General features: G+C 32.1%; 2 protein-coding genes across 2 annotated transcripts in view; one reads left to right on the top strand and one right to left on the bottom strand.

Annotated features, from left to right (window-relative positions):
• Positions 1 to 5,679, bottom strand: part of LOC137918929 (uncharacterized) — a 50,405-nt gene extending 44,726 nt beyond the window's left edge. Inside the window, 7 exon segments of the mRNA XM_068761866.1 lie at positions 755 to 974; positions 2,012 to 2,108; positions 3,152 to 3,233; positions 4,002 to 4,104; positions 4,622 to 4,709; positions 5,436 to 5,517; positions 5,591 to 5,679. Coding sequence (XP_068617967.1) covers positions 755 to 974; positions 2,012 to 2,108; positions 3,152 to 3,233; positions 4,002 to 4,104; positions 4,622 to 4,709; positions 5,436 to 5,517; positions 5,591 to 5,612 — 694 coding nt within the window. The 5' untranslated portion in view covers positions 5,613 to 5,679.
• A 769-nt stretch (positions 5,680 to 6,448) lies between these two features.
• On the top strand, positions 6,449 to 26,526 carry PolrMT (mitochondrial RNA polymerase). Its single transcript, XM_068761682.1, has 24 exons — positions 6,449 to 6,668; positions 6,788 to 6,895; positions 6,981 to 7,551; positions 8,330 to 8,452; positions 8,730 to 8,904; positions 9,325 to 9,438; positions 9,882 to 10,043; positions 10,784 to 11,113; positions 11,677 to 11,817; positions 12,295 to 12,413; positions 13,056 to 13,230; positions 14,208 to 14,326; positions 15,256 to 15,471; positions 15,951 to 16,100; positions 16,846 to 17,055; positions 18,527 to 18,736; positions 19,447 to 19,601; positions 20,519 to 20,670; positions 21,911 to 22,070; positions 22,695 to 22,824; positions 23,208 to 23,336; positions 24,135 to 24,306; positions 24,961 to 25,052; positions 25,347 to 26,526. The coding sequence occupies exons 1-24, from the start codon at positions 6,524 to 6,526 to the stop codon at positions 25,471 to 25,473; spliced, it is 4,185 nt and encodes a 1,394-aa protein (XP_068617783.1). The 5' UTR covers positions 6,449 to 6,523; the 3' UTR covers positions 25,474 to 26,526.
• Positions 26,527 to 27,428: the final 902 nt, after the last annotated feature.

Genomic DNA, 27,428 nt, shown 5'->3' on the forward strand with positions numbered 1-27,428 from the left:
GCTGACCTCCTTAAAATCTATTCGTAGAATGCCGTGCTACAAACTGTGTTTGTATAAACAGTATAAAGTCAAGTGACAATTTATAAGGCATCGTTCATACTTAAACAGGTTGTATTATATACCACAAAACACAGATATGGGAAAGGCGTTCACTTAACAGTGATAAGGAGCACTGGTCAAGCTTTAAACGCGTCGGATAATTTGATAATAATGTAAAAAAACTTCAAGTTGTAGCTTATTATAGAAAGCACTTTTGTATGAAATAAATTCCGGAATTAAGATGAGGAAGAAAGACGTATAACGATACTTAGGCAAGTAACAAATTTTAAATTACTTAATAAAAACTAAAATTAAGTAATTACAAATTATCATTTTAGCCGTAAGGCGTCCACAGCTGCATACAGGCCTTTCTCAAAGATTTTTAATAGAACCGGTTGGAAGCAGGCTGCGTCTTCCAAAGACCTTCACCAGGTCGTCTCGCCACTTTTTTGGGTGGTGATCTGTCTATATGATATATATTTTACTACACACGTGCCTACTTTATATATCTGCATAACTTTAGGTTGACTACTATTGATTTCCATTATACAAATTGTAAAAAAAATGTATCCTACATTAAGCCGGCCATTACGTATTATGTAATGACCGACTCAGCCATTACATGTATATTAAGAGTAAATAGATAAATAAATAAGGAAACTCTTCAAGCAATATAAACAACATAAGGTATTCATGTATGTAAAACAATATTTACAGTGAAATTCATCGCTATAATTCTCTTTACGGTCCTGGCTGAATCTTTTCTTGAAATAACTATTGGCCTTCCTCTGTTTGCTGATGAATTCAAAAGGTGATTCCGTCTCTAACCTCACCAGGTGGTCGGGATCGAACCTCAGATAGTAACTTAACATTGTTTCATAAAGTGGCCACTCTGAACTATCTGTTCCCTTTTTCAATTTTATTCGATGCTTACGCTGCAAAAAAATTAACAGTGTCTTTTAATTCATAATCAACAATTACTTGAATGAAATTCTAAAAGAAAATATCTTAATATAATGTTTAAGGCGTAAATGTGTATAACTAATGTCATTGTCAAATTTATTTCATTATAAACATTATTATTTATTCCCAAAAACAGGGCTACATTTAAATGTAACAGAACTTCTGATATGCGGTCAGAAGAAGTTTAGAATTTAGATATATTCCACTGCCTATTTTTTCTATTTGGTGGACTTCTACTGTTGGACATAGGCCTCCACCATAAATTCCTAATAAGACCTATTGGAAGCTACTTTAACAAGGTCATTTGACCACCTTGTATTGAGATGTCCCCCACTTCGTTCGCTGATCCGTATTCCAGAACCTAAAGGCCCCAGCGACTATCTCTCCTGTGCGCTATGTGGCCTGCCACTGCAAATTGCTAATCCCCTGGGAAATGTAGGTTTGCTTCGTCACCACATACTACCTACTGCAAGGCTTAGGCGACCCACAAAAATATCTATAGGGTCATGATATACCATATTCGTTACACTTCGCAGGTGGGTTTGTTATCGCTGCGTGGTTTTATGGTACACAGAGGACGAAAGATGAAAACTTGTTTGTAAGCAGTGGCAATCCTAGATAATTAATGCACGATGTGTGAATTATAAAAGATTGTAATCCGAAAATCGAACACGCGACCTACGATGGAAAATCTCTACCCTCTACGGTTACTCACTGTCGATTTGGTTACTTAAGCCACATTAAAAAGAAAAAGGATTAAGAAATACGGTATCAACAAAATTCAAAACAAAATTAAAAAGCCCCAAGAAGAAGTGTTGACTTATTATGGAAAACACTAAGGTATGTAAAATTCTTTTGCTATTTAAATGACAAACTAACACTGCTTGTGCATCTAAACTTACATGAAGATTCGAAATTTGGATAGGAAAACCTTAATGGCAACTCCATAGATTCTTAGCGTATTTATTTTTTAGGTAAATATGCATCTGAACATTTGATGTACACTTACATTAAATGTGGTCCTTATATGATGCCATAAACCTTTTAAATCTTGTATGCAACAATCACATGGCAAATCTAAATTTCGCATTGAATTTTCCACAGTTCTGAAATTATATTCTTATGTAATGTATCATGTAAACGTAAAGACTATTATTAATTGTCATAATACTAATTTCAATAAATATTTTAAGTTTTATATAAAATATTTATATGGGCGTACATTCACAGCATTCCATGGATTTATCGTCTGAGTGTCCATCGCGTTGTAGGGATATGGGGAGCAGAGAGCTCGGGGCTGATGGCCCGCGTACCAGGTTTGAATAAGGGCAATTGAAATGCTTTGGTAATTATTCACCTTCACAGACTAGACTTCCCTTTCTACCTAACTAAATTTAAAATAATTCTACCAACGCAAATTCGAAAACACTTTCCAAAAATAAGGTAATATTCGCTTTTTACATGTCTAAAACTTCCAGCAGGTTATATAGAGATATATATATCTCTCGCTCTTTTGCAGACGACATTGTAGTACTTGTTTACTTTAATTGCATGGCCTCTAGGAATAATTAGTGTGACAACCGCTCAAATCATACAAACGAAACCGCGGGAAACAAATTTTAAATTTTACGAACGAGGCAATCGGGGCTGACGGCGCCACAACAAAAAGGGGTAAGTATGGTAATTAAGTTACTTAGGATCTATTTTTAGTCCTTCACTAATCTTTAACTGCACTGGTTGGTGGTGAGATGTAATAAAATACGGACTACAGTAGAAGCTAGTACTTCAGGTGGCTTTTATTTTTTATTTACCTCGCCTTCTCACCCCCGATGAAACGTATAAAAATTACTGCACCGTGACAATCAAATTGTCGCGAGTTTTTTGTCTCGGAGCGATAAGAAACAATAACGAAGCGATAGTCGCCGCCTTACCGGGTGTCGAAGTATAGTTACAGTTGAGTGATCTCATACGTAAGCGTAGAGTCACTATACCTCTGAAGCCATTGTTTCGTCGTCGCCATGAATAAACACATTTTTGAGAACAAAATGCAACTTTTAACACTTATTGTATTATATGTACATGTTTCAATGTTCAGTAAGGCAATGTTCCTTGAATAAAGGGATAGTAGTAAAAAATTAAACATACATACCTCCACATACTTTGAAAATCCAATTTCCTGTCTTTAGAGTCTGATATTGTGTTGATCAACTTTAAACGCAGATCATCACTCCCTAATAAGAAAGGACATATAGATTTTTAAATGAATCCAAATGTTTAAGAAATTGTGTATATTGGATTTTATTCACTTTGTCTATAAGTCGCAAGTCACAGAGTTCATATAAAATCATATGGATTCTGCACTATATTAAATATTAGGTTGCATTCACACCTAAAATTTATTTGTTAAAATTGGTGTTCATAAACAAGTGATCCAGATAACCACATATAAACATGTGAGTCTAAGTTAAAAAAATTTTAAATATTGTATATATGTATAAGTAGACATTTGCATGCATTTTCGAATTATCAATTCATTTAACATAACAAGCTACCACCGGCTCTAAATGCTGATTTGGACGAGTTTAACTCTCCAGTTACTCAACAGTTGCTCTTTTATAATAAAATACAACTATTTATAATATGTACATAATAATATCAACATATATTTTGATCAACCAAAACCCTTGATTGCTATAATAAGATTTATTTCATAATAAATCATCCTTCCTGGTCATCTTTTTGAAGACGAAATTTAAAAATCTTATAAATATTCTATTTTTAGTATTTATCATATGTTTATTACTTTCTTTATATAAGATTTTAAGCTTCGGAGAATAAATAATATCATGCTTGAGTATCTAGAGACATGTAAGTGTAAGTATTTCCTTTTAACACTTTAACTTGTCATTAAAGCCATCTCCATATTTTCTAAGCTAAATAAGTTTAAATTTAAATAATTATGCAACCAAATTTCATCACTAGTTTTTAAATATACTCACATGATTCATATTTATCTAAAGTTTTGGATTTCCCATAGTGTTTATCAAATAGTTTGTAGAACTTCCAGCTCTTGTTTCTAGTTTTTTTGGCAATTTTGTAAGTCTGAAAAAATTCATTAAAACAACGTTCAAAACACAATGAAAGCAAAATATTAAAAATTAAGAAATTAGCCATACATAAAATAATAATTTACTTCAGTTATAAGAAATATTTTGTTCTGTTATATTAAGATAATTAAGTAATAAAAATAATCTTAATTAGTAATAATATACATTCAGATTAGCGGTAGCTACCTTATAAACAAAAATACTGTGTAAAAAAGGTATTATTTATTATTTATGAAGAAAATCAATTAACAATGTAAAGGATTTTTTAGGACAAAATGTCTAAGCTTGTAAAAAGTAAAAAGAGCTTACAGCTCTTTTTAGATGAGGGCATATTTGGAAGGAGTCACATTCTGGGTTGACAATTTACACAGGGGATCTCAATTTTATAATAGTTTCTATGAATTAGGGCTCTTCTCACAAACTGGTGATAATTATGAATAATTTGATGTAGATAATAATTAATGTTATTTAAAATTTTAATAAATTAATGGATTAAAAAAGTTGACACTTACATCATAAGTATATGACCATTTTTTCCTGACATGTTTCACAGTCATTTCTTCAGGAAATCCATTCTCCAGTAGTATTTTGTAAAATTCCCTTTATGAATAAAAATAATTAGTTTATTTTTACAAACAGAAAAAACAAGAAATCTTCAAAAGTGTGAGAATAAAGATGAATAAATGATGTATATAAAGAATTGTGCAACAAAAGAGGATACAAAAGCAATATTAATCCTTGCTAAATATTGAGACAGTATTTTTCTACTGCTAGTATATCTTTCTACTGCTAGTATATGATTAACTGCCTCTGTTTTTTGTTTGGCAGAAATCATATAAAAATCATTCAAAAATAACAGCATATATTTGCCAGATGTTATATGAAGGTGCCGGCACTGATTGCAATGAATGTTAACCATATTAAAGAAATTTTAAGATGCTTTTAAAGGTGTACTCTATAAAAAATGGGCATATTACAACTTTTTTTTCAAAAAAAAAAAAACTATCTGATTCATTGCATGATTCTGTAATTTTCACATTATCAATAAAAATTTAAACAACTTCGTACAGTAATAAATTTATTTCAGTGCACTATGCACAGTCAGATTGCCGCAATGCAAACACATCCCAAACAATGACTGACCGATAAATTGTGCATTTTCTGGTATTAACGCTGCCTGGCGCATACAGTATACTTATGGTGTATTACAATGAAAACAGCTATGCCTGGCAATGTAGACAATTTAGATAGGATTAATTATTAACACAAAATTGTAAGCAAACATATTGATACTTGAATTAGTAACATCACAAAGTATTTACTTACCTCCAAGGTTGCTTTTTCTTTTTAAATAACCACTCGTTCTCGAACCGCAATTCCACAAGTTTACGGCTTAACTCCGTACTCCCTAAAAATATTTAATGTTTTTTCACATACCTTAATGGGAATATTATATTAAATTAAACAATGATCATACTAACAAAAAAATGTTTTGTCGTCCATATTAGGTACAATGCTTATTGTACTAAATATGTGTTTTAAAATTCTTATATAAATATTCCAATTGCATTCACAAAATATTTTCAATGTTTTTAAATGTATACAAGTTGTCATGTCAATATGTCATTTTTGACAAAGTACTTAAAAGTGAATAACAAAGGAGCGGCAACATTAAAATTATATTCTTGATTTTTACAAAATAACCATCAAATAAAATTTAAGCAAGAGCTTAAAGTAGTTTATTAAGATCATTATTAGGAGGTAAAGGTTTAATATGCTTGCTGAAACTAAATCAATACGGAATTAGATTTTTTTCATTACAATATGCAATTTGTTCATGTTAATAAATCAAATAAGGATGTCTCCGTTTTGAAATGCCTAGCTTTTTGTAACATACTTTTGTAATTCTAATGAAGCTGAAATTGATTTTTATGACTCTAATATGAAGCCATAGCGCTGTTTATAATTACACTTTATTTTTTTGTATTATACATATTCCTTTATAACTACTTAAATTTTCTGTTTAAAAACTACTTCTACCGATTCTTTGACTTTTTTCATATTTTATTAGAAACACATGATTTTCGGAAATTTATATAGTTTCATGTAAATATTTATGAAAAAACTACGGTCGTATAATAATTGATTGGCAATTATTTACTTTAAATACTGTAGCCTCTTTTATCTAAATAATTTGCGTGTTTTTAAATTTTACAATAGTTCATCGATTGAAACAATCGGCCTAACATGTTTATTGCTAGTAGGGTCTATATGTGTATAATATGTAAACATCATATATTATCTGTGTTTATTTTCATTCTCGCGTTGCGTGCTTTCAAATTCACGTGGTTTTCCTAAATGTCCTATATTGTCGGCATGTTGTATTTTGCACGTTTGTGACCTATTTAGAAATAATGCATCGAATAATATCAGCGAAGAATTTCTACCAGAGTGGCCTTCATGGAATCGTTTTACCTCACAATAATTTTAAAACTGTTAACATTTCTAATTTGAAATGTTCATTTTGTCAGAAAGTTCTTCTCGCCGCAAAAAATTCAGGTAAAGATTGATTATATTAAACAAAACATGATTGAAAACTTATTTGATAAAATCGTTTCGTATTATTAAGTAAACATAACCTTGTTTATGAGTTGCATAACTTATCGGTAAAATTTTAGAAAATGTGTTTTCGACGAGACATCTATCAACAAAGACAGCCAGCGTGAGAGCACATAAAAGGAGAACGAAACATAGCTATTATAAAAAATATGGGGAGTTACTTGAAGGTTTGTATTTACTTCAAAACAACACAAGTATTTTTTCCTTTCTATGTATTCTCTACTCAGAATATGTACTATAACATGATTCCAGTGGGCGAAAAAGCAATGACAGAAATGAAAGTATCAATTAACAAATTACATGCCACACACTTATCAAAATTAGCATCAAGTTCTGTATCGTTGGGGCAACTTCACAAACTTTCAAAAAAGTCATTAGAAAAAACAAATATTAAGGTTGATCAAGAGTTACTTGACAGTGTTAAAGACAAAATTTTAAAGAAAAATCCTTCTTTGCCGATTGTATCAAAAGACATTATGTTGGAAGATGACAAATGTGCATTGGTTTTTACACATCATAAAATATCTTCAGTGGAAGAAAGATTTAAAACTAAACAGTACATAGAAATGGTCAAAGAGAGCTATTATAATTTTCGAAAGGCTACCATTTATGACCAGAGGTTACAGGATTTACATTATGCTATCCATGAGGGTATAACTCAAGAGTTTGATGTTAATTTATTGTCAGGAGTAAAATCTGCAGGTGGAGAAATAGAACCACAAGCTCTTCCAAAAAGTCCCCATGCAGTATTTAAAAAGCTATTTGTAGACAATAATTTAGATGAGTTTGATCAGGAACTTGTGCATCATATGTCAAATATTTCGTAAGTACAAAACAATTATAGAAGTGAGTATTACTGTAGAAATAAAACCATATTTTTTTACTTAGCTATAAATTATGTATATATTTTTAACATGAAAGATAAAAAAATATTGAATGAAATAAAACCTAATTATTAGTGCATCTTAATTTTAATTGCAATTTAACCTTTGGTGCCAATGGTGCACATCAAGTCATTAATTACCTGTTCCATCATTGTTTTTTATACACATATGTGCCAAAATAACCTAAGTTCTTAATTATAAGTGGTATGTGCCAAACATAATTCTGCAGTTTTATTTTTTTTTTGTAGAATAGCTTGTGCAATTTGATATAAGTGTACATCACCTTATGATACATTTTTCAAACTGTGACACTGTTTGTGTTTCAATGTTATTTGCCAGAGGATGTTCAACGTAGGACATAGGACTTTTTCATAGAAACTTGTAAATGGCTATATTTTTAAGTTAGTAATATGTCAAAGTAAATATTTTGTTTATGAGTTGAGATAAACTATGAATATAAAATGGTGTATTTTGCTTTTTTTCTGGAGAAGCTTTTAAATTTTGTAAATTACATCAACATCATGTTATACTTAAATATTGTATAATTAATAATATTTCTAGTTAGTGATTTGTCTTTTTTTAATAATAAATGTAGATTTCAGATGTCAGCATAGATATCATTACTTTCTTAATAAAATCATTGCTTAAAACAATAAAATGAATTCCTATGACAAAAAAATGAAATATCAATTAACTTTTGTACTTTGTATATCATAGGCTTCCAAATGGGGCAAATATTTGGAGTGACACTGCCTTTCATAATGAAGTGGAAGAAGAGTTTGATGATGGACTTAATCACACAATCAGTATTGATGACCAAAAACTAAATATTAAAAAAGCGTAAGTTTCTTTTTATCAATTGTATTTTTGATTTTATATTCAATACATGGTACAGTGGTGAGGGCCCTGCTTGAGGCTTTATATTGATTAAGATGGAGGAGAACCATGGTCACAAATGTAGAATCTGTAAAAGCAAACCTGGTTATATTAACAATTTCTAAATATGTACAGACTGTTTGGTACAAATTGGGAATCTTATTATAGAATTTGCATTATTTATTTAAGATATTAAATCAGATAGATTAAAAATCACTAAAATGGTTTCTTATTTTTACAGTCAACAAGCAATAAAGGAGAAAAAGAAGAAAAGAAAAGAAAAACGAAAGGCTGCACAAGAGATTAACATGAAGCAGACTACTGCAGAACTAGAGATGCAAGGCAAACAGGAAGTTTTGGAGAAATTACTAGCAGCACATGTACAATTGATGTGTTCCCTGAATATGATGCATGAGGTCAGTGTAAAATCACAAATTAAAAATTATATGGATTGTTCTATAAATCAATGTCAATTCCAAATCATGTGATAGGGTAGGTTGTGTGCAGAGAATTAATTAAAAATATTACATCACTTAATTTTGACAACACAATAATCGTATTTATAAACCCTTACCTTTAAATATTTTTTCTGCTTTTCATTTAACCTTTTTTAACAAACAAAAATTTATACTGCAATAATTTGCATTTAAAAGAAAATAGAACTTTTTGTCAACCTGTGTAGCACAACCCTATTAAAAAAGTGTATTTAAAAAAAAATTCAGGCATTACTGGCCTTATCATCAAATTACTTCTTGTTGTTGATTTATGGGATATTGAATAAAATGAAAAGGTTTTTTAATAGGCTGAATTTTATTTTAATTTTTATTGATTTGTAGGGTCAGCAAGTTTTACAATACTATAGGAAAAGAGCAATTAAAGCACCATTCAAGCATCCCAAAGTTACAGATGTAAAAATTTACAACACATTGTTACATGGATTTGCCTCACAGGTAACTATTTTCTTAAACATGATGTTTTGGTTTAATACAATGATATCACATTAGCTTGGAATAATATATCAAGATTTAATAATTTATAATATACTTACCATTAAAAATCAATCAAATTATGCTTCACCAGTAATGTAATGGTGCTGAAATACAAAAATATTTATTTAGCACTTGAAAACATGCACACATTTTAAAATTTCCTGTGTTTTTACTTTGGAAAATAATAAATTAAAATGGTTATACTTTTATCTAGTATTTCTTGTAATTTCTCGATTTTAGATATATCTTTTAAATATAGAGGAATTTGTTTTCTATTGTACTTTCATAGAAACTTATCCTTTGTACTTCACATGATTTTGTATAAATCTTAGCAATGTTTATAATAATTCTACATTCACAAGATTTATTACAAAGTTTGTAGTGGTAAAATTGAATACTTCTAGGGAAATATGGAGAATGTCAAAGAACTGAAGTCATTAATGGAAGAAGATGGGGTGCCTTTAAATGCACAATCTTATTCTGCAATTTTTGAATGTGTAGAGAGAAGTCATATTCCTGACAAGCAAACAGTATTAGAATTTTATTATCAACAGATGCAAGAAAAGGTATTGTGTTGTATCTTAATTTTTTTAATAAATAAATTTTTAACCTTTAAATAGAATATACTGAATCATCACAATGTCTTTAAAACATTAAGACATGTAGTCTTAAAATTCAATAGGAATATATGTTTTGTCCACTAGAGGCCAGCTTAAAACGGATTTTATTAAATTCCATTTGCAAGTGGGCTAAGGAGGCATTCGTTAAAAAAAATTCTTATTTTGCAAACTATAAGTTTTATAGATATGAAATTTGGCTATATTATGTTTTTGGCAAATTAAAAATTATCAACATCTTATAAAATTCTACTCACAAAAGGCAGTGCGGGCCATGCAAAGCAGGCGGGTGACAGCAACTGAACACTAGACTTTTATTCCTGTAATGGGCAGTTCCACTTTTTTATTTATTCATTAAAATCAAAAACAACTCCATCTCAAGACTAAATTTTAATTGTTAAGGAGTGCTTATTCGCTAAATGACTTAAAAAGTCAAGCAACTGTCTTGGCGTACTGGGTATTTCATTCATCAATGAATTAAAACTTGTAAGAAGGGCTTTCTTTTAAAGCAGTCACCATGATCATTTCACCTAAAGGACCTTAATTGCTGGACATAGGCATTATAGATTTACGAAAGGTTCAGTAAAAAGCAAGTTGAAACGTGTACAATACCTAATTTATATAATTGTTTCTTTTATAAAGAAAATGTATTACTTATTTCAGATGACTTATTTAGTTTTATTTGACAGGGAATAACTTTAAATGATCTACTGGACAAATCTAAGTTCATCTATGATCAACGTGAAATGGTTCTTAAAGCAGTTCGAAGGATTCAACCCCAATTTGAACCATGTTATACTCCTCCAGATCTTGATTACAATTGTCCTCTTTTAGAAAAGTTAAATTTAACAGATATGACAAACAGACAAGGATTACTCACTTCACCGGCAGATGGTTTACTTAGTTTAGAAGAGATGCGTAAAAAAGGAGAAGTGCAATTAGATATGGAATTGGATGGAGAGATTGAGGTTCAAAATATTGCTGTGGAGGATGTAGAAACTGAAACCGTTAAAATTTATGTAAGTTAATTCAAGTTTACTACTACAATTTTCTATTGAACTTTCCGCTATATTGTACTTCTCTTATAATCTTTGCTACTATATCCTAACTTGTGTTAAGAAATACAAGAAACTTACAGGATGTCCCATAAATCAACGTCAAAGCGAAATCACCGCTAATTTGGCCTTGAAATCAATTAAGTCGCGTATTTTTATAATTATTTCAATTAGAAAGACAATTTTATGCACTTAAATCATAGTTTCTTACAAAAAAGGCTGGTTTCGCTGTGATATCGAATCAAAAATGAGATCCATAAAAGAATTAAGGTCACCGACGTAGCTCGAAGAATTCTATCCTTGTCTAAAGTGACAGTAGGCGGGACACTTCGCTCGTGGAACCGATGGCTTTTGGGACCGAAAGGATCTCGAGTGGCGACCACGCGATATGGGTGAGGCCCCCCAGTATATGGACCGGCGATATAGTTAAGTTTGCAGGCAATGCAATACTAGTCTTCGTGATTATTTTAGGTGATGGTGATGGGTTTAGATATGTGAAAATTATATAAAGCAAAAATTTTTTTCAGAGAACAAAATTACGAGAGACTGAAAAAGAGTGGCGGACAGTGATAAAGGAATCATTTGTGAGGAACTTGGGTACTCTGAGGTCACAAAGCAATGCTTCGCACTGTGCTGTTACTATATACCCATATCTTCAAGTGTTACAGGTAATGTAATTTAATATTAATTTATTTTTAATTTAAGATGCAATGTTTAAATAGTACTTTTTGTAGCCAGTATATATGGTCAAATTATTTTCAGTTTTAGTTAATTATTATGCTTACAATTATTTTTTAATTAACATACTTACCGGGTTGATTTTTATTGGTTTTACCTTTTCAAATGATTGAGAATATTTGTAACGATTTTTCAAAAATTCGTAATGTATATGCAATTACTATAAAACCAGAGATCCTAAAGTTAGATACATATTTCACTAAAATCAAAAATTAGACATTGATAAATATATGAAATTAACTATTTTTCTAGTCTCGACTTACAAACAAACATGTTGATATTAAACCTTATTGATATTAAAGTATTTCTCATAATAAGCCAACACTTCCCATTCGAGTACAGTCATCTGACTATCTGTTCTCCATTTATAATTATATATTATTGATGAGTATATATTTTAATTGCAGCCTGATCAATTTGTAGAGCTAATTATGAATGAAATTCGAAAATTGGTAGACGGCAGCGAAAGTTATAGTCCTACACTAAAGCTGTTGCAAAGAAATTTGGGCACCCATGTGTACCAGAAGTAAGTACATTGTTATTTTCCAATTGTGACCAGATTCATATATATATATACATATATATATATACATATATATATATATATACACATATATATATATATATACATATACATATATATTTAGTTTTACATTTGTGTATATATGAAGAACTTGTTTTAACAAAAAATCCTCAAAATCAGAACAATTAATTTCCAAACATCTTTATCGTGGACAAGCAAACCTTTTTGCAGAGACTGTGGATAATGATTTTTTTGAATTTACAAAGAGATAAATAAATATACCTCGTCGTTTGACTTGAAATGCGTGAGGCACTTTATTGACCGCCATAGCGGGTACAGCGAATTTATTTTTGTTCCTCAGTTACATTGATGGATATCACTATTTGTTTAAAATTTTCATTGATTTTTATATATGTACATTAGGTTGTAGTATATTTATATTATAGAGACTCCCGTGGAACCATGTAGGTGGCTCAAAAAGCAATTGTTTTTTGTAATTAAAAATAAGTTTATTGTATATTTACATAAATTACAATTTTATTGTAATTAATTCAAATTGTAAGCGCTTTAGAAACGTAAGCGCTTTTTAAGCGCTTTTTAAACGTAGACCCGTAATTTATACATATATTAAATGTTTTCTTCCAGGTATCAAATTGACCAATATCGACAAAACGGAGTATTAAAGAAGATTAAACAAATTTACGAACAGTACTGCGAGTGGTATTTGAAACGTCAGCCAGTCGACGGCTCCAGTCAGCCGTACAACGCTCGGCAAGTGTGGCAGTTGCTCGAGAACCAGAATAGAGATGGTGCTAGTTTGGTCAGTGCATGTCTTTAGATATCTCTTTCTTCATCTCAGTTGTAAACTCTCGTCAGATTAGCCATGGTGCCCCACTACTCTCACTATGAGTCGCTATTTAGCTCGGTGTTTGGTGGAATTAGTGCATTCATTTATTGAGTGGCAGTTTTAATGAGATCTGTCCATCTTGTTGGAGAGCGTCCAAGAAATCGCTTGCCTTTCACTTTGCCTTGCACTACCAAATGTTATATTGAGTGCAGTAGAGTATGTACTTTAATAATATCAATAGTTGCCGGGCTTTCTTATCATTTAAAAAATCTTTTGACCGTAATAGATTTTTTTGCATGTAAATTTAACATGAAAGTTATAATAATAAAATAGCAAAGCTAAAAAGTAATATAAATAACTAAAGTTTAAAATAGCATTATGAAACAAGTTGTTTAGTGTCTATAAACAAAACTAATTGCTAAAAAAAGATTTAAACACCATAACTAATTACCTCAAATGTTAGCGTCGACACCTTTTAATTCTAGTATCGTTTGATCTTTGAAGACAAATCTTCTTGTAATGATATTGCTACATAAAAAACCGCCATATGTGAAAGTTCCCGCGGACGTCGTCACAACGCTCAACCGTTTGCTCGTCTCGCTCACTCGCACGGCATGCACTATACGCGCTCTTGCTTGCGCCTTGGCCAAGGCGCAGCACGTGCGCCCGCGGCCGTTACAGTTCTCGGGGAGTCGGATTTTAACTAGGGAACGATGCGCAACCTTTCCAAGGCGCATTATTCATTTACCGGGCACAAATAATGTTAATTATTCAATAAACGTTTTTCCACATCACATACTCCATATATAGTTATAAAAGTTTGGGATTATAAATTTTAATAATATATGTTTATTTCTACACTCATAAGTATGTGACAATAAATTGTTATTTGCTGTATATATATGTGTTTTACATGCATATAATTTAAATATGTTTCATTAATTTTGCAGGATTTGGAAGAGACACCATGGCCAATGGATATTCGACAAAACATTGGAAAGTTCTTATATAATATTATTATAAACGATGTTAAAATCGACGTCAACATGTTTAAAACCAAAGCCAAGCAGTGAGTTAAACAATTTTTATTTGTTAAATGTATTTAGGAAATGGTAGACTGATAGTATAAAAGTATTATTTTTACTTCAGTACCTAGACTGGTACTTTGATATAATTATTGGATTAGAACAAATAAGCTTATCCTCTCTCTAAGTGGAGATTTATGCTTCGGTAATAGGAATTTTGATGGAAAAAATATTATTTAATTATTTATTATTACTAGCAGTTGTTAAAAAAAGGAATTTCGCATATCTGTTCTTAGCTGACTTTTGACTCGAAGCCTTATAGATTCACAGATATTGTTACGGGTCTCAGTACATAGGTGAAAAATTTATATATATTATTATAACTATATATTTGTTACCCATTATTATAATAGTAATTCATTAATATAAAGCACTACTTTAAGGTTTAAACTTTACAATTAATCTAAATGTGGTTTATTGATTCATTTACATGATTGATATTATAATGTATACACCAAACATTGTTAAATTCCATTTAAAAAGAGCAAATGTTGAGTTCCTGACTGGCTGTTCTCAGTATATCAGCATTCCGAACCAGGGGCACCTTACTACTTATAATATTAAAATAAACGACGATTCAAAAGTATAGTTCTAAGTAAAGTATATTTCTACTTGAACAAACGTGTTTTGAATTTAAATGAATGAATAGAGCTGTTTATTTTCAAGTCTGTAAAAATAAAATTTACAGTCATGTTAGTAACTTCTTGTGGTTACTTAATGTTAGTATTGTTAGCAATTCCTATTTTCTTCTTTGGTGTAGGCCTCCTCTATTATTATATATTATATAAGTAATTTTTTTGATAATTAAATTCTATTAGTCAAAATGTATTAAAATTATAAAAGAATATATAGCGAAGCTGTGGTACTACGTGCCAGTATTGAAAATAGTTAAATTAAAAAAAAATGTTACTAGGAAGAATATGCCAGGCGTGTTCAAGGTGCATCGGCACTGGGGCTGGCAGGTGCGGTTGGAGCTGAAGCCGCACCCGATAGTGTCCCGGCTGTACGCAGTGGCAGCGCGACCCTCGTTGCACCTGCGGAGCACCCTTGTGCCCGCGCTGGCGCCACCTCCGCCATGGCGCCGTCATACCGCTGGCGCCTACCTCGTCACCGACACACCCCTCATAAGGTAAAACTCACAAATAATTTGAATATATTTTTGTAACTGTAAGTTAATGTCAAAATAGATTTATTACAAGAGATCATTTCAATAATTTATAATGAACAGCTTGAAATTAAGTTCACGCTAGTTTATAACACGCCGCCTAGTTAGAACAATTAATAATAAACTCAGTGGAGATTTTGTATATTTTTTTATTGTTTTAAAACAAATTTTTATTTGCTTAAAATTAGAACAATTATTTTCCTAACATATTTAATGTAAACATGTATCATAGCCATTTATAATTGAATTTGTAAATTTACGGACAGGCATGCAGCGTATGGTGTCCATTCAAAAGTGTTTATGTAAATTTGTTAAAGTCATGGGATAACTTTGAGTGCAGATCGCTTCCAACTCTTAGATATCTTAGGTGGAGGCTTATGCCCAACATTGGATGTCCCACTGCTGAAATGACTTTGATAAATAAAATCATAATCTATTTCTAGGTTGTCATTCAATGTCTCAAGTCAATTAAAGCGATTAGAAGAATCTCCGCCAAATGCACTGTATCCCGTATTAGACAGTCTCAACCAGCTGGGGGAGGTGCCATGGGTTATCAACCAGCCCATTTTAGACTTGCAGATGAAAGTTTTCAGGTAAAAATAAAATTCTTGTATTTATTTTCATATATGATTTCGCTATTTTGGCTTAAAGGCTTCTTAAGTAATATTTAGTTTCTTAAAAAGATTTTAGGGTTATTACATTAGTGTTAGTGATAAGTGAGTTGTTAAATTAAAAAAAAAATTATAAGCACTTCAACAATGCTTTTGTTATGTGTTATAATAGACTAAGATATATCTCCACAGTTGACAGAGAGACGCTCTTTGGCAACTATTCATATATTTATTGTTATATGCTAACAGCATTACTTATAACATATCATTACATGTAAAATATAATCCCTGATATGTATGGCATGCCACTCAAAGGTATGCACCGAATTTTCTGAATAGTAACACATAATTTATTAACAATTAATAATTAATATTGCAAAAATAAAAAATAACACTTAATTGTTAAGCTAAAATCTATTGAAAACCCCTATTTTCTTAATGTAAGTTAAAGATTTGTTCATAATTACCATCACTTGTATCGGATTGGTGAGTTGCATTGGCAATGGGCTGGTGCCTTAAGGCTAGAGTTTTGCACCAGAAATGTCCACCCATAAGATAGAAAGACGATCTTGTCCCGAACGTCGGAATATGCTGGTTGCAGGCCACTTATAACCGGTCATATTAAACTCCATGTTAGAGGCCTATGAAGAACAGAGATGGATGAAATGATGATGATGTATCGAGATCTTTGAGGTGATTGTATTCAAAATGCATTATATCGTTTTAGATCGGGAGGTGACAAGAAACTGGATATTCCTGAACCATCGTCTGCATTGAACGTGGAGCAGTTTACGGGAGGCGGGGCTCCGGGCAGCGAGGGAGAGGTCAGCGCGGGCGCCGCATTCAAACGCCGGCTCGCGATAAACCGCGCACGCGCCGATATGCATTCGCTTTGGTGCGACGCACTGTACAAGCTCTCCGTCGCAAATCACTATCGGTCGGTTTACTGATTTAATCCTTTCTATTTTTATTCATTTGTATCAATCAGAATTTCTTAGAACATATTGATGATAAATAAATAATTTATAAATAGCCTAGGCTGCGTAATATTTTTAATCTAACAGATGTGGTGTAATATAGGAACTATCGTTTAAGAAACATGTTCCCGACAAAAGAGTCAGTCACAACAGTCCAAATAGGCCCCTTATATAGCGAATATTACTTTATTCTAAAGGCCACGCATCAGAGTACTGTTGTGTTATATATAAAATAGTTCTCTCATTACATATGTTTATTTATAATGTCTTCTTGGTTCTATATTTACTTAAATTCCACTATAAGGGAGACTTCTGGTTAGACTAGTAGATAATTATAGAATAATAATTATCTAACTTTTAAAATTAGATTAAGGTAGGTATAGGTTGGAAATAGATGTAGTGTTTATCTGTTTTTTTAACTTAACGTATGTTATTGCCTGTGATTTAAATTGCAATTTCTCTCGTTTTCTTTGTTAATCGCTTTGTATTTTCATGTCTGTAAAATTGTAAATTTTGTGTAAACCTTCATATACGAAATTAATAAAAAAAATCACTAGAATTTCTATAAAAAATCATACTACGTTTTGCATTGTTTTTGTTACAAAAGCAAATAGTGGTATATATCATTTGCAAAAAGCAGTATGTATAATAGTTTCCAAACTGTGTTTCAGTATACATGTTCTAAACGACTAATACTACGTACATATGTCTTAAGGTAAAACTCATACATACGCACTTACGTTTTTCATATAATAAAAAGTTCAATGGGGATCTATGAGATCAATATACCATAGAAATAACTCTACATACGACATTGTCTTAAAAAAGAAATAAATAAATTGTGTATGTATGTTTGGTTTTGACACTATTATATATATTCAACTTAACAGTATTTTAATATTAAAAAATCAATCGGGCTTTACTATTATATGAAAATATTGCCAGTCTCAATGCTCTGTGATCTAAAAATATAAAAATAGTATATGTTTTGTTAACAATAAGAACATGCGATATTATTACTTAATAAAATTGTAATATTGCTTGCGTTATAGAAAACTTAATCACGATTCATGTTATTAAATTGTGTGGATGGTATTTAATTTAAAAAACTTAAAAATTTGATTTTATACAATTTTTCCTATGGTTGTCAGAGAGCCAAGACTACTATCTGGTTTTGCAGCGTTTTAGGCTAGCTTCTCAATCGTATTGCTAATGAAATAAATAATTTTTACAATTATTTTTGGATGCAAATTTTTTATGAAGGTACTTTTTGACCAAAGCTGTAGGTCAGAATCTGTTTACGTACAAAGTATTGTTTCTATAAATTCTATCTACAGTACTAAATTACTCCTTCAAATGCAAAATTAATAACTACATCTCGATGGAAAAAGCATTGATCATTAGAAATTATAACATCTGTATGTTTTACAGGGAGCGAATATTCTGGTTGCCGCACAACATCGACTTCCGCGGGCGCGTGTACGCGGTGGGCCCGCACGTGTCTGTGCTGGGAGCGGACGCGGCGCGGGCACTGCTGCAGTTCGCGCATCGTCGCCCTCTGGGCCCGCACGGCCTGCGCTGGCTGCAGCTGCACGCCGTCAACCTCACCGGCACCATGAAGAACAACACGCTACACGAGAGGTAAGTCTTTTTAACGAACAATCTGAGCATTGCACATTTCTTCCCGAAGTTGTTCAGGTAGACCCACAGGGGTCCACGTTAGATACGATCATATTCACAAATCGTAAGATTTATCTGCTTTTGATAGGGAAGAATTAAACTGATGATTTCTTCTAAATGCTGGACTTCAGCCATCAATGTAGACTGATAATATTTTAACAAGCCCACTGTCTGTTACTTTTAAAAACTTGCATTTTTATATATTTGGTACTTTTTTGGGTACCTTTATAAATATTTGCCTTTTTTTTGTGTGATTGGCTAACTTTAATTTTCTGACATCCATTCGCAATACGAATAATTAATTAATCACAAAAACTGCTCAATATTTACTTTTTTTCTAAAACTATTAATCTGGGTTTGAATTTAGCGGCAACGCAAATTTCCGTAGTTCTGTCTAAACTTTACATTTTTTAACCGAGTTTTTGGAATATGGTGGCAGGATGTCCATCAGGCCCAGTGAATCCAGGGTGCCCAGTGCATTGATTTTCTTTTCATTCATTGAATTCCTTAAAGCATTCTTGCATCTAGCATCGTAAATTTCATTTCTTAACGTTATCATAAAAGAGGGCATAAAAACTTTGCCTATAGTCAATAAAAATATATGTATCCCTGCAGTTTTAGCACTATAATTGAAATATTGATTTACTTTTAGTGTCTAATATCACTTCTAGGTATGAATATGCAAAGAGTATAATGGACAAAATTTTGGACTCCGCTGACAATCCATTAGACGGTGAAGGATGGTGGAAAGAATCGGAGGAGCCTTGGCAAACTTTGGCCTGCTGCATGGAGATTGCGAACGCCGTGAGATCGCCAAATCCAGAAGGTAAGAACTTAATGACTTTCAAAATTATTTATTATGGTAGACTCATGTCTTTGTAGATGCTGAATTGTTAGCTGTAGTTTAATTTTATTAGGAAACATTTAATTTTTTCATTTGTATTATTTAAAAAAAAATAATTATGTAAAGTTGATTAAGTGAGCCGATGCAAGGCATAGCCTTCCTCCACAATAAGAAAGTTATGGTAGTCTTCACGTTCACGTTGGCAGTGTAAGGAAATGTATAGACAGTGTCCAGTGCCCCGATAATCATAGCAAGTTCAGCCTGCTAAAGTATTACATTACAAAGAAGTTTTGAAGAAATGGTGATTTTTTTTTAGATTGCAGTAAAATGTGATGCCACTTTTTCCTCATTATGTACATTGCTTCGAATCTGAATGATTTTTGTTGTAATGGTGGAATGCTAGAGAATTCGTTATCGTGTAATATGTTTTTGAGTAGCATTTTTCGAAATACTGCAACGAGTCCCCATGAGAGCTAAGTCCATGTCTGCGCTTTCAGCACTTTACTCAAAGTTATGTCAAAGATGTTCTAGTTAACGGATGTTTAGCCATAGCATATTTACCTTTATTTATACCATAAACACGATGGCAATGTATAAAAAATAACACTTTTACTCAGAATCAAATTTAAAAGGTAGATTTACATTACTGTCTGGAGTAAATTTGCCATTACTCGAGTTAAGGCAAGAAAGTAGATGCCGATTCAAACGCACGATGCTCTTTTATTGGACGAGGAAACTACTAGCGCCATCTATCGGCGCCGTCTAAAACTTTATACATATACATTTTGTGGGTCTTTCATTATTAAAAAAATATTTTAGCTTTTTGTTAGTAATGCTTTTGATGATGAGTTAATGTATATGTTTATATTTTTTACATATATGGTTGTTATATTTGACAGAGTACATGTGCGGGTTCCCGGTGCACCAGGACGGGTCGTGCAATGGTCTACAGCACTACGCGGCGCTGGGTGGCGACGCTGCTGGAGCGGCTGCTGTCAACCTGGCGCCGCTGCACCGCCCGCAGGACGTCTACACCACCGTCGCAGCCATGGTCAGATACACCACACACCTACTCATATACAGCTTTTACACCTATTAATATATTATAGGAGTGTGAGTATAAAAGCTTATAAGGGGTCAATCAATTGCTTAACATATAATACTTTGTACCATACTTTGTATTCTGATTTATTATATATTTACTATAGGCAATAGAACATTTATAACAGGAAAAATTGTAAAATTATCCTAAAAGTAATAACTATCAAGTATATTGCCTCAGGTTCTTCTCAATAGAACCAACATTTCTGGCAGTAGTCTATGAATAAATACACATTTAACTTTGAAGTTACTTAGCTATGCTTATTCAAAAGAATATTTTTTTATTCAAGGAGTGCATAGGAGTGCAATGGTGCTCTTTCAGACCTTCACTCACTTCTTTAAGTGAATGTCATTGATATTTTATTTGGAATAGTCCTAAATAAAAGCTTACGTAATATAACATAATCCTGTTTGTTGTTTCCTTAATTAAATAGTTAAGATGTTATACCTCGTACTAGTATTTTATTTCATTCAAGCATGATGTTAATTTAGAAGCAAAACGGTTGCGGTTTGCTCATTGATATTTATATAAAGCATGATCCTTTAGTCATAAGCTTGATATGTTTGTATTGAGTTACGAGCGATATGTAAAGAGTAGTAAATTAAAAACAGGTATATAGTGTTATTGGTTATGGGTGCAAAATGTATAGAACGTTTGTCAGCAAAAAGCTTAAAGTTTTTTACCTATTTCCGATCACCTGTATAAATTGATCACTCTGGAATATGTAACATTTGTTAAGGTTTTCTATTGGAATGTGACAAACTAATAACTTCTGACAGTACAAAGTCTAGAGGCATAGATAGTTAACAATAATTAGTTTTAATACGTAGTATCCCGATTTTTGAAAACTCTTTTTTTACTATATTATCATCACATTATTTCTTATTTCTGAAACCATTGATTGAGCGAACATATCAGCTATACCCACTTTTAAAATTTTTACACGAATAACCAATCTCTATGTATGTATATTTAGTATTATATTACGAAATATTTATTCCTACCTATCCTGTTGATGAAAATCTATGGAAGAGGCCTTTGTTCTATGGCAGAAATGATGATAATGATTCTTAATCGTGTTATCATGTAGCTTAAATAAAGAATATTTTTCATAGAAAATTATATGTATATATACGATGATGACTTATACTTTAGTTGAAATATTTAAAAAAAACTGATTTCATTACAGGTAGAAAAAATGAGAGCCCGCGACGCAGCAGCCGGCGTGCCCGCTGCAGTCGTTCTTGAGAACTTCGTCAGGCGGAAGGTCATCAAACAGACCGTGATGACCACAGTGTACGGTGTCACCAGATATGGAGCACGTCTGCAGATTGCGAAACAGTTGAAAGGTATTTATTACAAACTCGGTTACTGCTAACCAAGAGATTCATTTATCTCATATATTCATATTATTTTTCACATAGGACCACTTGAATGTATCATGGGATAAACTAAAGACGGATGTCTAGAATTTTCTAAAGTAATGATAACAAGTTTCTTAAAAGTATTGCCTTATTATAGATTGCTAATGAGTTGAAATCTAGGTGAACGATCTTTCTACGACTTTTCAATGCGTATGTAAAAATACATTGAAGAAGAAAGAGCATATTCTTTATTAGAGAAGATGTTCCTCACCTATAAAAGAAGCGCATAAGTGACTTTTTACTGGCCTGCCACATTTCAATAGATAAAATAAATTAATGTATCATATTTTAGAGTGATCACTTTATGTGGCCTGATTGGATATGTGCGTAAAAGCTATTTGTTGACAAATGCGCTATATATGTATTCACTTCTTCAAAGATATTTCGCCTATAGCAAATCAGCCTGTATATTTATTGCAGGTTTTATTTACTATGAATCATGGGTGGTATTTTACATTAATATCTTACTTTTTATCTCCTACAATTTAAGTATAAAAAATAATAGTTTTGATGGCACATGTACCTAATAATAAGTTTTCGTTAATCCAGATATCGAGGACTTCCCGAAAGAGCACGTGTGGTCCTGCTCTCAATACCTCACCACGAAAACGTTTGACAGTCTGCGGGAGATGTTCACGTCTACGAAGCTCATACAGGACTGGTTCACCGACTGTGCTAAGTATGTAATGTTTTAACTTTATTCAATTATTGAAAACAGAACATCTGTATTTTTCTATATTTGTGAGCTGCGGCCATGATACAATTCACATTATTATAAAAATCTGCATTTTTATAATAATGTGAATAAATAAGAGTCGAGTCTCCCCTGTATCCCTGGGGGTCCACCTGGACTACTCTGGGAACTAAGGGTCTAAAAGTACATGCGCTGCTCTCATTCGGCAACTTCCTGTCATCTTTACTATGTCGTCGGTCCACCTAGAGGGTTGCCTACCCTTGCCGTGTCTACTGGCTACTAGTCGAGAAGCTATCGGACCAAAAGGCCTCTGTTTATTATTTTAAAGAAAAACTGTTGATTAATTCAATAGTGTGTGTTGATTACAGATTGATCTCGGGCGTGTGCGGCGAGAGTGTCGAGTGGGTGACTCCGTTGGGGCTGCCCGTGGTGCAGCCGTACCACCGCCGCGCCACATACTACCAGGCCCAGAGCTTCACGCCACTCGAATACCAGAAGTAAGTACCGATTGAAGGTATGCGGTGTTAAATTGAATCATAAAATCTTTTAACTATTAATAATGCTTATAATTCTGAGTGTACTCTCAATTACTTTCCCACCTATTCTATTGATATTCTATGGGGGTAGGAGCAGCAGTGGACGTCATACGGCTGAAAAGATGATAATGATTCTCAATCATGTTTTGAGTGATGTATTTACATGCAGTAATAAAATAGTTTTCTACGTAAATAATTTATGTATATATCATAAAGTTTTGAATTTTAGGAAAATGTTTATAGAATCCTGAAAATAACTTATTTTTTTTTCAATAACTTCACATAGTAAACTGATTTAAAATTGCTTCTCGGTTACTTAAACATCTCAGACTTGTTAAGGGTTGGTTTCTTTTAGTCACATTGCAGTTAGTTTTTAATTACTGTGACGGCAGCTGTTAGCATTAAATGCTTGTACATATACACTTGTACATTACTTGTACATAACTTTTATAATTTAAAACTTTTACTATTAATACAGTTGATTGAAAATTTAAAATACAACATAAAATTGTATAAACTTAAAACAGGTTTCAATATAAATAAAAATAAGTTTATAAGCACAAGATGATCGATCGATCATACAAGCTTTGCTTAGGGAACACGTTTTATTAAAAAACATTTGCCACTTCCGTTATCTGAAAGAATAAATTTAAAATAAAAGGTTGTCTAATTTTTTAAAACTGAACATTTGAAATGAGGGTCGATTTTTTTTTATTTAAGACCAATAGAGTGTTATATTAATAAGTATTTATTGAACAGGCGTCCATGCACGATGAAGCAGCGCAACGCGTTCCCGCCCAACTTCATCCACTCGCTGGACTCGACGCACATGATGCTGACGGGGCTGCACTGCGCCGCCGACGGGCTCGCCTTCGTGTCCGTGCACGACTGCTTCTGGACGCACCCCGACACCGTCGACCGCATGAACAAGGTGATTACTTCACTGCCCATGCATTTTACTGGTTCGGGACGCCAGCTATGTAGCTGTAACTGTACTCGCTTAAGAAAAATTTAAGAAAATAGATAAATAAACATTTCACACATCAATACTCTACATACAAAACTATAACAAAAAAATGTACACCAAAGAAAAAACTAATACAATAAACTGAAAAGAAACTTATGTGTAATCAATGTGTGTAGTGTGAAGTAGGTAATTAACGGCACGGGCAACTAGTGGGCAACTGATTTGAGAGCAATATGTTTAATGCGAACCGCGCCTCAGGTGCAAGAAGTAACCCGTACAACCAACATATCCATGGGACACAAGTAATCACGACTTAAACAACTTATTACAGTGTAATTAATTAATCATGACATAAATAATTACGCCTAATACCCTCTGCAACGCCAAGAGGCTAACACGTCAGTCTTCCGCCTAGTGGGATGCCTATCCATGCAGCGTCAATCGACTTGTGGCCGCTACTTGAAAACTTTAGCTCCAATGACCGTCGGTCGCACGGAAACGTCCCCCGCCCAATGCTACTTTAGATAAAAATATGGAATGTAAAATTATATCAGTATATTATATTATTTTAAGAATTGATAAAATGAAAATCACATATTGTTATACCTCCTGTTTCAGATTTGCCGCGAGCAGTTTGTGTCGTTGCACTCGCAGCCTATTCTAGAGGACTTGTCCGAGTTCATGCTGAAACGATACAGTTACGCAGAAAGGTGAGCTTTGAGTAACATTATCTAAATTCATATGTAAAAAACGTTAAAAGATATCTTAATTTTTATTGACAAAAGCTTTTTTTAACAATTAGGAATGCATAAAATTGGCCCGACAGAGTAGTACTGCCATGTATAATGTGGACAGGTGAATTTATTAAGATCCTAGCGCTGTGTACGCAAGCTGCTTCCAACTGGTCCTCTTGAAAATCTTTTCCAGATATTCCAGTACCGTAATTTCCACATTTTATCCAATGACTTTTTCAAGTTGTATTCATCAATTATTACTATTTTCAGTGAAATTGACGACTTGGCCACTGGCGCGGGTTATAAGAAACGGGTAAATAATTTACTGCAAAAAGTACCAGAAAAAGGTGATTTCGACATTAGGAATGTTTTAAAATCTGTCTACTTCTTCAGCTAATCACATTTATTTTGGTTTTATGCCGAGATGTGTCAACGTTTTGTTAATACAAATATTATTTATACATCAATATGTGTTACATAACATACATATATGTTCCTATGTTGTATTATGTTATTATTAACATATTCTTTTTGTTGATTTTGAAAGTGACCAGACGGTTTAGGCGTTCACCTGATGAGTGATTTGTCTTTTCTATCAGAGTTCTACCAATTGTTATAGCTTCATCTAACTCATGCCTGATTTGCAATAAATTTTAATTTTAAGCAATTAATTGAATGTCTATCAAACTTAAGTTTTACGTTTGAAGGATTAAAATATATATTTCATGATTATTTTTATAGTCACAAAAATAAAAACCATTTTTGAATGCCAATCATATATTAAGTCCGCTTTTACACGATGTGCGTTATAGTTAAATAAATAAAATTTCGTTTTCGAAAATTGTAGCGGACTTGTTAGTCAACATCTTTATAGTCAAAATGCAGATATATTAACATTTCTAAAAATCTTTATTAGATGTTAATTAATTTTGTAAACCGTTAGACTGCAACAACTATATGAGTCTTTTTATTTGATTGTTACACAAAAGTATTATGTATGTTACCATCATATGATTGTAATATGACTTTACCACATCCATGTGTTGTTTTTAAATCGTCGCAATATTGTTTTCATTACAGTTATAATAACGTTCAATGATTTTATGCAAAAGTCACCATGTATGTATTTTGTAAATTTATCTACAGATATGTAAATTGTCTAGAAGTTTCAGGCTTGACATGACAGTATAATAAAAATACTGCAATTTGCCAATTATTTGAAATTCGTTTTAATAATTTACTGGACATGGTATATTTTAGTTACTTCATAAAGTGTAAATTTTAGTTTACATATCGTCTAGTTAGTTAAAACATCCTAAAATTTACGAATGGTGTGTGTGTAATTTGGCCAGCTTGTGACCTCGTATTTACATTGGTGTTTTATATTCTATAAAGCTAGTAGTATGAACTAAAAAACAATCTGTGATTTAATAGTGTTTACAATATAGTAATGTCAACTATTTTTGTTTTATTGCCATCAATTATTTCTAAAACATTTTACCTAAGAGTATAAATATCTTTTTAATTTGATTTGATTTGATTCACAATGCTAATGATCATGATATGACAGAAATCTCACAGAGTATGGTTAAGTTAAAAAATTCCTTTGCAACTTCCAAGTACAGGGTCGACAATATGAGTACACAGTCCTAACCTTAGGCATGCTTTGCCACTGCAAAATTAAAAATCTTTGGACAAGTGAAGACAAAACCTCAAAGTGCAATGAATATGACATGTATTTCATACCATTTGCTCTTAAACGCACGCATTATATCAGTAAAGTGAAATTGATAGAGGCGATCTCTCAATACAGTGTCATGGAATCTGGATATGCAATCTAAACAATTGTGGATACTATCTAAAAATGCCAGTGTCTTTAAAACTTATTCAATTCTTCTTACTTTTGCCAACCTCAATGATATGTAATCCTTTTCCGATAATGATATAGTATATCCTTGGACATTAATCTTTGAGGGTATGTATTATCTCTTTGGATATGCATTTTTGAGGTTACATATATCCTTGGATATTCTATCTGATGATAAATAATGTTCAAATAAAAACTTAGGGTTTCAGTGGAAAATTAAATAAAGTCCTTTCCATAAATCGATATTTAATTCATACAAATGTTACCATTAATAATTACGAAGAATTTACAGCGTACAACACTAACATGTGTAATTCGAAATCTTTATAATATTTTCAACTTAACATTAACTTTTTTTTCGTTTTTGACAATTACAGTTATTACAAAAGCAAGTTAATAGAAATAAATATTTGGCATTAGTGCAGTCTACGTTGTTATTTTAATTCGTGTTTCTCTACGTGCCTTACATTAGTCGTACTAAATTA

Source organism: Battus philenor, unplaced genomic scaffold (assembly GCF_028537555.1).
Source record: "Battus philenor isolate CCGP_79_NKW_IND1 unplaced genomic scaffold, ilBatPhil1.0.hap1 SCAF_15, whole genome shotgun sequence".
Taxonomy (NCBI): domain Eukaryota; kingdom Metazoa; phylum Arthropoda; class Insecta; order Lepidoptera; family Papilionidae; genus Battus; species Battus philenor.